Below are 13,016 nucleotides of genomic sequence, written 5' to 3'. Positions count from 1 at the left end.
GTATACTCATGAATATCTCTCTGTAATGTGTGACATTTGTTTTTTATTAGCATAATGAGAAGTAAATCAGTTTTTCTGTTTTACAGCAGACAACATAATATGTATTATTGCGCTGTCCTTTAGGAAGGACCACGTTCACGTATTGTCATTACATTGTAAAACGTTAGTAAAACTTCTCAATAAAGCTTGCTGCAAAAAAAAAAAAAAATTTGCTTGACGTCTAGCGTGCCCGCTGACAGTGTCGAAGCGATTCGGGCTCCGGCGCCACGTTTATTAAGGGCAACAGGGAACTTGGCAGAGGACACAGCATGGTTTTCCTCAGTCTGTCCCGGTGGGTCCGGAGCCGGGGTCCAGATCGTTACTGGAGGGTTCAGGAGGTGCTTAAACATGCCCGGGTGAGTGAGGAGGATGTGGGTAACACATGCCAGCTTCTTTCATGTTGCAGTGGAAAGCTGCCATGTGTTTTGCAGGGATATGTAGTTCAACAGCAACCAGAGAGTCAAGTGTTGTCCTGAGTCTGACAGCTTAAAGCTTGGTTGGCAGGAGGGGGCAAGAACACATTTACCATTATCATCAGTGTTGTTCCTATATTTAATATTCATGGGAGATGAAATTGAAATCATTCTATAGAGAAATCTATCTATATTGCATTGTTTCCAATGGCCAAACTGGGGTATTCCTTATAAAGAAGATACAAGAATACTGCTCCAAATCTGAATTTAAATGTGTTAAGTTGTGATGTGTGTAATGTAGCCGCATACCCCATAATAAGGTATTGGTGGCAATTGGATCTTTTATTGTTACCAAAGGAGTTAATTTTAAGAAACACAATTACTTTATTTCCTAATATATTTTTTTATGGAGCCACAATTGTTTCTGTGTCACTGGGAGAATCTACCACCAGTACAAGGGCACAGGATCAGTCATCTGTCTCCTCAGGCCTCAATGAAGTCAAATTGTACCCCTACTATGATTGCCGTGTCTAAGGCTAAATACAAATTAAAATGATGGGTATTGGAGCCGACCCACGGCCCAATCTAACGATATAGGTATCGGCCGTACACACTGCACAATGTGGTGTATGACCGCCCGATATATTGTTCCCCTGCTCCACTCACCTGCATGGTGTTGTCACACGGATTGTTCCATCTGATGTGCAGCACGTCCGATGGAACGACACCGCTATTGCTGCGCGCGATAGAGGGTACACACTGTGCGAATCATTCCAATTTGATATATGCCGATATTCTAGTGTAGGGGTGGGCAATAAGCAGCCCCCCAGCTGTTGTAGAACTACACATCCCAGGATGCCCTGCCACAGTTTTGCTTATTGACCATGCTAAAACTGTTGCAAGGCATGCTGGGATGTGTATTTCAACAACAGTTGGAGGGCCACTTATTCTGAGTGCTGTGAATGTTAGTAACGAACAAATGTAAAATGCACATTGATGTGTTTTACTTGTTACACAGGGGTCTATTCATAAAGATGTGCAGTATAGAATTGTTACTTATCACTGTAGATTGCATCAGTTCGATGCGATCGATAGCCTAGATAAGTAGCGAATCACGTACCCTCACCTATCTTGCAAAATGTTGCAGTATATGCTCTTGGTGTTGTCTGGTCATCTTTGTTTCCATGGTTTATCGGGTTTTTTCCTCCTCTTTTCTGCTCTGCACATGCGCCGTCTTGAAGACTTAATTGCGCATGTGCCTGGCGACTTGCTTGTATCTTTGAAAGTCCCACAGCAACAATGGCTCATGGGAAAGAGGGGCGGAGCAACAACTGAGGAAGGGACCTGGCCCAATGACAGGCAAGTTCCCTGTCCTTTTTATACACGAACACCACACTTCACTATCCTGAGATGGCAAATGCGATACAACCAAAGAAACTGAAGCGGAGCTTTCCATTCTTTCATGAATAGCACTCACATACAATGGTATGGTGATGCTATACGGAGCAGGTACACCGCTGGAGAAGAGACCAGCTTCTCCACGGTAACTTGCTTTATGAATGGTGAAAAGCAGAGAAGAGGCCCTGTTTAATGCAAAACAGGGCTTTTATCCTGTCCCCACCCCACCCCACCCCTTTCCCCAATATGCTGTTGGCGATTTTTGTAGTTAAACCCAATTTAACCAATAATTTAGATTACAGTTGTTTTTAATTCAAAATGAAAAGTGTCTTAAATAGCTCAGAATCCCTCAAGTGGATGAAAACTGGTAAAAGCTCCACATATTTTGTGTGTATATATATATATATATATATATATAATTTTTTTTTTTCTTTTACTTTTTTTTTTATAGCATTTTCGTGGCCGAAAAAATCGTTGCTTCAGCTTGGCAGTGCGGGCTGTGCGCAGAGCCTTTGTTTATTCAACGAAAGCCAGGAGGGCAAGGCAGCACATTATGAGAACGGTACAGTATGATCTTTAGTATGTCTTGGACATCACGTAATACATGTGTATATATAATGAATTACACCCCAAACTTCTTAATGCTAAACTACAGATGCAATGTATTGTACAGAATTCTATCCTACATGACAATTGAGCTGGCTGTGTTTGTGTGGTTGGCCCACTAAAGTGTATGGGACAGTTGTTTCACGAAACAATCAGATAGATTGATTAGGTCTAGTAGATCGACCTGCCTTGCAGAATTAGTGTCAGTCTTAAAATTTGTGTGTGTACAGTACTGTGCAAAAGGATTTGAGCAAGCCTACATCCACAGATGATCTGTGGTTAGTTCTCCCAAGATGTTTGGACCAAGCTCTCTGCCGAGTTCCTTCAAAAACTGTGTGCAAGTGTATCTAGAACAGGCATGTCAAACATGCGGCCCCAGAGTGTGTGTGTGTGTGTGTGTGTGTGTCTCTCTCAGCTGGCCTTGGTGCCATCCCTCCCGGGTGGTGTCACGAGTTCACAACACGGTTGTACAGGAAGGTATCGTGGGCGGTACTCAAAGGACTTCAATATGTAAGTAGTAAAACAGGAGACATTGAGTGCCGCCCACGATACCTTCATATATATATTAATATTATAATGCGGCCCACACCCCTGCCACAATCAGAGGCCAGCGTTCCCAGTGATGCAGCGCGACGTCGCCCGGAGCCTGCGTCTGCCGCTCTGGATCTAATTAGATCCAGGCAGCGACTAGGCGGGACGGCGAGGACTGGAGCGGTGCCCAGCGGCCGTCATGAAGAGGAGTATTGCACAGACAGGTGAGTGGGGCGTGTTCTATACTGGGAGGGGGCACAAAATAAGGGGCATTACTGGGGGCTCTGTATAAAGGGGTATTACTGGGGGCTCTGCATAAAAGGGCATTACTAGGGACTCTGCATAAAGGGGCATTACTGTGGGCTCTGCATAAGGGGCTCTACTAAGGGCGTTACTGGAGGCTCTACATAAAGGGGCACTACTAAGGGCATTACTGGGGGCTCTGCATAAAGGGGCATTACTGGGGGCTCTACATAAAGGGGCACTACTAAGGGCATTACGGGGGGCTCTGCATAAAGGGGCACTACTAAGGGCATTACTGGGGGCTCTGCATAAAGGGGCACTACTAAGGGCATTACTGGGGGCTCTGCATAAAGGGCATTACTTGAGGCTCTGCATAAAGGGGCATTACTTGAGGCTCTGCATAAAGGGGCATTACTGGGGGCTCTGCATAAAGGGATATTATTAAAGGCATTACTGGGGGCTCTACATAAGGGGCATTATTGGGGGCTCTGCATAAGGGGCACTACTAAGGACATTACTGGGGGAACAACATAAGGGCCATTACTTGGGGCTTTACTAGGGTACTGCATAAGGGGCATTACATAATGAGTACAATTTCAGGGGGCATTACAAAAGGGGCTGTAATACAGGGTAGAACTGCATAAGGAGCACTACTACAGGGGGCACTGCTTTGGTTTTTATTAATAATAAACCTTTAAAAATTACATATAAGACTATTTTTTTTTTTTTTTTTTTTTTGTGTGTTGCGGCCCACACACTAGTAGACCTTGAATATTCGGCCCGGTTGGTATTTTGAGTTTGACATGCCTTATCTAGAAGAATTAATGCTGTTTTGAAGGCAAAGGGCAGTCACAGCAAATATAGATTTGTTTTAGATTTCTCTTCTGTTCATTCACTGTGCATTTTATTAACACTTTTTCTACTTCAGGGTCCATAGGGTATCCACAGGATACCTTGGGGTGTAGGTGTGACGTCAGTCATCGGGCACCATAGAGTTAAGCTTTCAGCCTCCCAGGATGCACTAGGGTCCCCCTCCTATACCCCGCCCCCGAGCCAAGGCACCTCAGTTTAGTTTGGTGCCCGGCCGGAGTCGGGTGCACCTGTTGGAGTGGGGGCTAGAAGAGCCCCTGAAGCTTTTTCTTCATGCAGCTGTGGCTGCACATCTGGATGAACAGCATGGACAGTCAGTCCTGACGTCCATGCTGTCTTCCCTACACCCTCGCCGGTACCAGAATGCCGGTACCGATCCGGGGATGCTGGTGAGCATCTGGGGTCACAGCTAGCGGTGACCCCAGATGTTCCGGACCATGGCCGGATTCAAGGGGGACAGCAGGTAAGCAGCGGGGTCCCGCGGTGGGTCCCCGCTGTCACATGGTCCAGAGTCCCCAGGCAGGGGGCTCCCTGGGGACTGGCTGCAGCGTGAAGCCAGGTATTGAACCTGCGCTTCCACTACCCCCTGGGACAGCGGACCGCTGCAGCGCGGTAGCGCTGCGGCGTCCCGGGGGTTAAATGCATGCCAGGGGAGCGCGCCTTCCCTGTCTCACAGCCGGCGCCTCCCCCGCTGCACACAGCCCTCTCTGCACACTTGCCGACTGGTCCTGTAGCAGCGCTCCTCCCCCAGGCCAGCCTCCTCTCTGCTCCTCGGTGGCCATCTTTCCAACGCATGGTGAACGCTGCTGGAAGCGCTGGACGGAAGCATCGTGGTCTGGGTCCCCCCGCATACCTCTCCTCCGATTTGGGTCAGGTCTGTGTATGCTGCGCTGTGTCCTACCAGGCCCTGTGTCTGCGTAGTTGAGTGATCAGCGCTGTTAGTGCAGGAATTTATTTTTCTTTGCATTGTATGTGACTGTGCTAGCGCTGCTGCCTGTAACTTTTCTTCTAACTGTCAGCTTTATTACTGTCCCTGTCCTTTCTGCTAAGCCCTTGCGGTGCGGTGCTGCAGGGTGGTCTCTCGCCTATTTAATATATAATTGGTGAGAGGGGTCACATACTTGGTGCCGTCATGTCTGAAAGTGATTTTCCTCTCCGACTACAGTGTGCTTCGTGTAAAGTACCGTTAGCGGAGGGGGAGGGTAGCGCGGAGGGCCTCTGCCAGCAGTGTTTGTCTATGGCGCGGCCTATTACGGTTACAGCACCGGTACAGGAGCCGCCCTGGGCTTGTTTCGCTCAGGCGCTTACAACCTTAGTAGGCCAGTTAGCTCAGCAGCCCGCGTTTCCGCCGATGGGTTTGTCCCAGCGGTCAGTGGTGTCGTCACCCATGCAGGGTTTCCCACGACAATTAGTGGTACCCCACAGTCTTCCCTATTTCCCCGCTCCCGGCTTCTCAGGAGCCGGCGTGGGTTAACTCCATGACGAGTTCTGTACAGTACTTGTCGGATGTGTTGCAAGGGGAGTCTGTGATGCGGCCACATAAACGGCCGGTGGTGTCTCTGTCGGCTCCTTATGAGGATGACGAGGGGACGTCTGATGATGGGGAGATTCTGGATCCTTACGATCAGGAACCTCTCCATACTAAGGATGCTGACGCTAAGTCCAAGGTATATATTCCTGGACTTATTCGGGCAATCCGCACAGCCTTGGTGATTGAGGACGAAGTTCCCCCAGCGGCTAAATCCAAGTATGCCTTTTTTAAAGATGTGAAGGGCGATGCCACAGTCTTTCCTCTTTCGGGTCAGTTAGTGGACCATTTAGAGGAGGCGTGGAAACAGCCTGGCAAAAGATACCAGCCACAGAGGCGCCTGGCAGTGGCTTATCCGTTTGCGGATAATTATTTTGCAAAGTGGGAATCCCCTCCACAGGTGGATTCTCACGTGACCCGTCTTGTCCGTAGTGCCACATTGCCGATGCCATCCATGTCCTCCCTTAAGGATGCTACGGACCGCAAGGTGGAGATCTGCCTGAAGTCCGCTTATTCCCTTGCGGGGGGGCAGCACGGCCGGCTATGGCCATTTGCTGGGTTGCCAGAGCGATGGAGCGCTGGGCGGATTCATTAGAGGCGTCTTTTGATTCCGACTGTCCGGCCGAACAGGCGGAGTTGATTGGTAATCTCCGTGATTCGGCCACTTATATCAACGAGGCGGCCTTAGACATTAGTACTCTGGTGTCTAGAATTTCTTCAGCAATGGTGGCTGCTCGTCGCACCTTGTGGCTGCGATCCTGGAAGGCGGACGCAGATTCCAAAATGGGTTTGGAGGCGTTGCCATTTTTTCTGGAGAAGTTCTCTTCGGTCCGGATCTGGACAAGATTGTGGCCACGCTGGCGGCAGCCAAATCGGCTTGTCTCCCGTCGGCCGCTGCTCCTTCTGGTTCTGGACCATCGTCCTTTCGGTCTTATAGGGCCCAGGGCAGGCCCAAACCACAGTCTTTTCCCCGACAGGCTGGTCCCAAGAAATCGGCCAAGCCCCGGAAGCAGGCATGGAGTACCAGACGTCCGGCCCCTAAGCCAGATGACAAGCCTGCGGCCTGACGGTCCGGGCCTCCCTTTGGGGGATCCCAAAGTGGGAGGCCGCCTGCTGCAGTTCGCCCAGTGTTGGGCGGTCACTACGACAGACACTTGGGTTCTCGAGGTGGTCTCCCACGGGTACGCCCGCTCTTTCCGGCACAGACCCCCGGCTCGATTCTTCACCACGGGTCTACCATCAGACCGGAACAAGGCTACGGAGCTGCGGAAGGTATTGCACACTATGCTCCAGGCTGGAGTTATAGTGCCTGTTCCATTCTCCCAGAGGGGCCAGAGTTTCTATTCAAATCTTTTTTTTGGTACAGAAACCCAATGGGTCGTATCGTCCGATTCTCAACCTCAAGGCTCTCAACAAGTCTTTGCGGGTACCGAAGTTTCGGATGGAGACCCTACGGTCCATCATTCTGGCGCTGGAACCTGGGGACTACATGGTGTCATTGGACATACAGGACGCTTACCTGCATGTCCCTATTCTTTTGCGCCATCAACAGTTCCTCAGGTTTGCAATCCGCAGCGATCACTTCCAGTTTCGGGCGTTACCTTTTGGCCTGGCGACAGCACCACGTGTGTTCACCAAGGTGATGGCGGTCATGGCGGCTTCTCTGCGGCTGCAGGGAGTCCGCATGTTGCCGTACTTGGACGACCTTTTATTGGTGGCAGGATCTCCAGAGCTCCTTCTACGCCACTTGGACCTGACCATTGCGCTACTGCAACGGCACGGCTGGCTAATCAACTGGCAGAAGTCCACTCTAATCCCGTCTCGGCGGATTCTGCACCTCTGAGCCTTATTGGACTCGGCACAGCAAAGGATCTTCGCGACGGGGGAAAAGATCTCTGCTTTACAGTCGAGGATGCGCAGTTGTCTGCACAGCCGCCGGGTGTCTCTACACTCGGCGATGAGGTTACTGGGCTCCATGGTGTCGGTGTTCGACATGGTGGAATATGCCCAGTTTCACTCCAGACCTCTGCAGCACCTGATCCTGTCCAAGTGGAACGGGCTGCCTCAGTCTCTGAAGTCCCAGACGATTGTGCTCACCCCGGAGGTTCGCCTGTCCCTTGCCTGGTGGTTACAGACAACCCATCTCAGCAAGGGACGTCCGTTCTGGGTTCCAAATTGGGTCCTGTTGACAACGGACGCCAGTCTTCGGGGCTGGGGAGCAGTTTCGGGTCCATACTTGTTCCAGGGCAGGTGGACGCCGACAGAAGCGGAGCTTCCAATCAATATCTTGGAACTCCGTGCGGTCTTCAATGCTCTCTAGCAGGCACATCGGGTTCTCCAGGGTCGTCCTGTACAGGTCCAGTCGGACAACGCTACCACCGTGGCCTACATAAACAGGCAAGGAGGAACCCGAAGTCGGGCGGCTCTCGTGGAGGTCTCTCGGATCCTGGTATGGGCGGAGCGCAATCTTCCGGCCATATCAGCGATCTTCATCCCGGGAGTGCTAAATTGGGAGGCGGACTTTCTAAGTTGCCAGGACATTCATCCGGGGGAATGGTCCCTGCACCCGGACGTTTTTCAACTGCTGGTGGACAGATGGGGTCTTCCAGAGATCGACCTCATGGCGTTCCGGCACAACAACAAGTTGCCGGTGTACGGGTCTCGCACAAGAGACGAAGGGGCGTCTCTGGTGGATGCTCTGTCCGTCCGGTGGACGTTCCTGTTCGCATACCTGTTCCCTCCGGACTCCCTTCTTCCACGGGTAATCCGGAAATTCAAACAGGAAGGAGGGACGCTCCTGTTGATAGCTCCCGCGTGGCCCAGACTGCACTGGTTCTCAGACCTTCAGGGTCTGTCCGTGGACAGTCCTCTGCGGTTGCCGCTACTACCGGACCTTCTGTCACAGGGTCCTTGTCTTCACCCGGACCTGACTCTGCTGTCTTTGACGGCGTGGCTGTTGAGACAGCCATGCTGAGGTCCAGGGGGTTTTCCAGCTCTGTGGTGCGTACCATGTTACGAGCTCGGAAGCCGTCTTCCGCGAGGATATACCATCGCGTGTGGCATACGTTCTTCCAGTGGTGTCGACCGAGAGGTTATGCACCGCAGGAATTTCGTCTGTCTCGGATACTCGCCTTCCTACAAGCGGGACTAGATCATGGGCTTCGCCTTGCTTCTTTGAAGGTACAGGTTTCAGCCCTGTCTGTCTGGTTTCACCGTAGGATTGCTACAATCCCGGATGTGCGCACCTTTATGCAAGGTGTTCTCCGCATTCAGCCGCCCTTTGTTCCACCTGTGGCTCCTTGGGATTTGGCTGTGGTCCTGAGGGCTCTCTAGGGACCGCCGTTTGAACCACTGGGCTCAGTTGATCTTAAATGGCTAACAGCTAAGCCTGTTTTCCTTCTGGCTATTGCTTCGGCCAGACTAGCTTCTGATTTAGGGGCTCTTTCTTGCAAACCCCCTTTCTTGGTTTTTCATGGGAACAGGGCAGTGCTCCGCACTCGGCCCGAGTTCCTTCCCAAAGTTGTTTCCCAGTTTCATGTTAACGAGGAAATCGTTGTTCCGGCCTTTAACTCACCTGGTCTTTCAGTGGGTGAGGCCTCTTTGGATGTCGTGCGGGCCTTAAGGACTTATGTTGACCGCACTTCTTCGTTTCGGAAGTCGGACGCCTTGTTTGTCCTCTATGGCTTCCGTAAAAAGGGTTGGCCTGCTTCAAAGCAAACTTTGGCGGCCTGGATCCGTATGGCTATTTCTGAAGCTTATCTTCATGAAGGCCTGCCGGTTCCTCCTTCTGTGAAGGCTCATTCCACTAGGTCTGTGGGTCCTTCGTGGGCAGCTCGAGGTGGTGCCTCTGCAGTCCAAATCTGCAAGGCTGCTACGTGGTCCTCTGTCTATACCTTCGTGAGGTATTACAGGTTTGACACCTTCGCCTCTCAGGATGCTTCCTTCGGGCGGCGGATTCTCCTTTCTGCACAGGAGCGTCCCCACCCTTAAAGGATACTGCTTTGGGACATCCCCAAGGTATCCTGTGGATACCCTATGGACCCTGAAGTAGAAAATATGAGATATGGTAAGAACTTACCCTTGTTATCTCTATTTCTACGAAGTCCATAGGGTTCCACAGGACTCCCGCCCTGTCGCACCTGTGCTGCAGATGGGCTTTGCTCTGGTCACCGGTTTTTCCGTCTCCCTCTGGTGAGAATGTGATTCGTGTGTGTGTGTGTGTGTGTGTCCAGATCTTTTTTCTCTCTCTTCCTTCTCCTCCTCCGGCCTATGGCCGTCACACCAAGGTATCCTGTGGAACCCTATGGACTTCGTAGAAATAGAGATAACAAGTTCTTACCATATCTCATATTTTTTCTTTTTTTTTTTTTTTTTTTAGTACTATTATTTTTGAAAGCATTCTTAAGCTGCCCACACACATAGCGCTATTTAACCCGATCTGGCCGATTCCGACACATTGGAACGACCGATCGTGTCAAATATGGCCAAATCCTGAGTAAATCGTGAGTCCCCACTCAAGATCACGATGCGCGTCCCCGCTGGTCGCACATCGCATTGTGAGATCTGCCGTGCAGTAGGGCAGATCTGATAATCTAGGAAAGCGATGCACTGTGAAAGTCTGGATGCAGGAGAGATCGTATGAAGATTGGGCACCAAATTGTGTGCAGAGCTGCCGGGGAGAGTTTCAAAGGAATTCGTACACAGTGGCTGAACGTGTGCAGATCGCTATGTGTGTGGGCACCTTTACTTTGCAACATTTTTTCCACACCTGCCTAAAACTTTTGCACAATATTGTGTGTCACGCACACACGCAAAAATTGTATGTCAAAAGTACTCTAAAGCTGGGTACACACGGACAGATACATTGGCCGATCAATTGATCGGCCAATGTATCTGCTGCCCGTCTGGCAGTGTGTACCCACAATATGTCGGTGAACGTCGGCGTTCACCGACATATCGCATTGGCTGTGCTGCACAGCCGATGGACAGATATGTCTGCAGACTTATCAGTCCATCGGTAGGTGTGTACGGGCGGTCTGCAGACCGCCCATACACACAGCGGCAGCCGCGAGGAGGGGGGTGGGACACGCCCCCTGGCCGCTGGGACCCGCAGATGATGGCCGTTCAGTGTGTATGAACGACCATCATCTGCAGATATATCTGTCAGGTGTGTACCCACCTTTAGCCAGGGGGCTGAATTACGTCTGTCTCCTGGGAATCACTATCTTCTAGTATAGGTTCTAAACTCATTCAGGCCGTCTCTGCTGCTGATTGACCATGAACTCTAGTAGTCTATGCAAGACTATATGTCTAATGACTTTTCACTTGATTCAAGTTTGTTCTGCTTATCTCTTGACAGTTATGGATAACCCGAATCACAGGAGCTGTTCAAGAACATGACATTAAGTACCAACATTTTGTTTGTAATCTTGCAAAAGTAAGCTATGAAATCCTCAGCACACCTGCAGTATTGTCACTATTGTGGCAGAGTTGTTTTTATTTCATCTCTTGTCTTGTTTCAGTGTCAGGTGGCCTTAAACAGAAAAGTCATCGCCGATTTGGCCATCTATGAACCAAAGACATTTAAATCGCTGGCAGCTCTGGCAAAGAGGAGAGGAGAAGAAGGATTGGTTTCAGCAGTTGGAGATGGGAAGGAACCTGAAGGAATATTTTCTCGTGTGGTGCATTATCACTAGTCCAAAAACCTTTTGTACAGTCTGTTTCAGGTCATCACTTGGATCAGCAGCGGAAAAAACAGTGTGAATCAGCCCCGTGTTGTTTAGCTGGATGATATGTAATCTTGCTGGTAACTAAAAATTGCAGATATTACAGTTCACTATTTTAAACAGTTTGAACAAGAGTAGAAAAGGGGGTGGACAACACAAAAATGACTTTTGCTTCCTTTTTTAAATTCCAGTATAATGCCTCTAGTATTTGTTGAGATTAGTACTTTGTTATGTGGGAGAAGTACACAAAGTATATTCTGCAGAAAAAGCTTCTATGTTCTGAGTCAGAGAGCTGGTTTGTTATTTATTTGTCAAGACCTAACGTTTTCATGATTAATAAAATTCTGCTTTTTGACCGTTCTGTGATAAACAGCTATCTTTTTGTATTTTTACTTATACAGTATATCCAACCCCCCCACACCTCCATCACAGCAGATATTGAATTTATGTTAAGTTGGCCGATTCGACGGGCGCGAAGACCCTGCATCGGCAAGTGCATACACACTTGCATGATGCAGTGGGGTGATAGCTTGATAGAGGATGGCAGCAGGGCCAACCAGAATATATTGCATACACACTTAACGATATGCCCAATTTGTCATTGTGATTTGACCGTAAACAACAAATCGGGCCGATATCGTTTAAGTGTGTACCCAGCTTTACAGTACAGCAAATTAAAGACCATGCATTAAAGATGTTTCTGGCCCAAATGCAATAGGCTCTGATTTGCTGGCTCTGGATTAATTCTGGCAATATAGCAACAATTTGTTTTAAGGCAAAAACCACTTGGTTTTTACCTTTTTAAAACAAATTGCTTCTTTAAATCTAACTGTCATATTGCCGGAATTGCACTAGGACCAGCAAAATGGATCCTATTGCATTTGGGCTGTGTTAGGGGGAACAAGAGGGCAATTCTGATTTAAAGTTAGATTGTTGCTTTACCTGTGTTATTGGTACAGGTTGAGTCTCCCATATCCAAAATGCTTGGGACCAGGGGTATTTTGGATAACGGAATATTCCGTATTTTGGAATAATTGCATATCATAATGAAATATCTTGGGAATGGGACCCAAATCTAAACACAGAATACATTTATTTTCTATATACACCTTATACACACAGCCTGCAGGTCATTTTATACAATATTTGTAATAATTTTGTGCATCAAAAAAAGTTTGTGTACATACATGAAATTAATTTGTTTCATATACACCCTATACACACAGCCTGAAGGTTATTTTATACTGTATTTTAATAATTTTGTGCTTTAAACAAAGTTTGTGTACATTGAACCGTCAGAAATCAAAGGTTTCACTTTCTCAGTCATGCTAAAAATATTCCGTATTTCGGAATATTTGGATATGGGAGACTCAACCTGTAATAAATTATTTTAATACTAGTATATGCCGGGTCACCTCATTGCTTTTCGTCCCTCGCTCTGACTTCTGATCGTCCTTCCCGACCCCTCACTCTGCTCCTACCACCCATGCCCATAACCCCTAGTGACTGGCAAGGTCTTGCAGCGCTATGTCTGTTCTGTCTCCCAGTGGGAGCCATTGGAGTGCTGGCTCTGGCTCCCACTGCACGTGCATTCAGGAGATGGAAGAATAGAACTTCTGAAATGATTATATAGATGTTCTTCAATTGTGTACAGATAGTGAA

At 48.9% G+C, this 13,016-nt stretch overlaps 1 protein-coding gene across 1 annotated transcript; it reads left to right on the top strand.

Moving 5' to 3' along the window:
• The first annotated feature begins 218 nt into the window (after positions 1-218).
• On the top strand, positions 219-11,724 carry MRPL20 (mitochondrial ribosomal protein L20). The gene is made up of 4 exons (XM_088482242.1): positions 219-395; positions 2,302-2,412; positions 10,988-11,065; positions 11,151-11,724. The coding sequence occupies exons 1-4, from the start codon at positions 309-311 to the stop codon at positions 11,322-11,324; spliced, it is 450 nt and encodes a 149-aa protein (XP_088338368.1). The 5' UTR covers positions 219-308; the 3' UTR covers positions 11,325-11,724.
• The last annotated feature ends 1,292 nt before the right edge of the window (positions 11,725-13,016 follow it).

Source organism: Taudactylus pleione, unplaced genomic scaffold, assembly GCF_031769625.1.
Source record: "Taudactylus pleione unplaced genomic scaffold, aTauple2 ptg000284l, whole genome shotgun sequence".
NCBI lineage: Eukaryota > Metazoa > Chordata > Amphibia > Anura > Myobatrachidae > Taudactylus > Taudactylus pleione.
Note: the sequence above shows the minus strand (reverse complement) of the source record. Positions and strands in the feature narration are given on the sequence as shown.

What these genes read in the sequence shown, in the direction of transcription:
- MRPL20 (XM_088482242.1), top strand. Translation starts at nt 309, where the DNA reads ATGGTTTTCCTCAGTCTGTCCCGGTGGGTCCGGAGCCGGGGTCCAGAT. An exon ending in AGGTGCTTAAACATGCCCGG is followed by an intron (nt 396 to 2,301) that starts GTGAGTGAGGAG and finishes TTTTTTTTATAG; the next exon opens with CATTTTCGTGGCCGAAAAAA. An exon ending in TTGTTTGTAATCTTGCAAAA is followed by an intron (nt 11,066 to 11,150) that starts GTAAGCTATGAA and finishes GTCTTGTTTCAG; the next exon opens with TGTCAGGTGGCCTTAAACAG.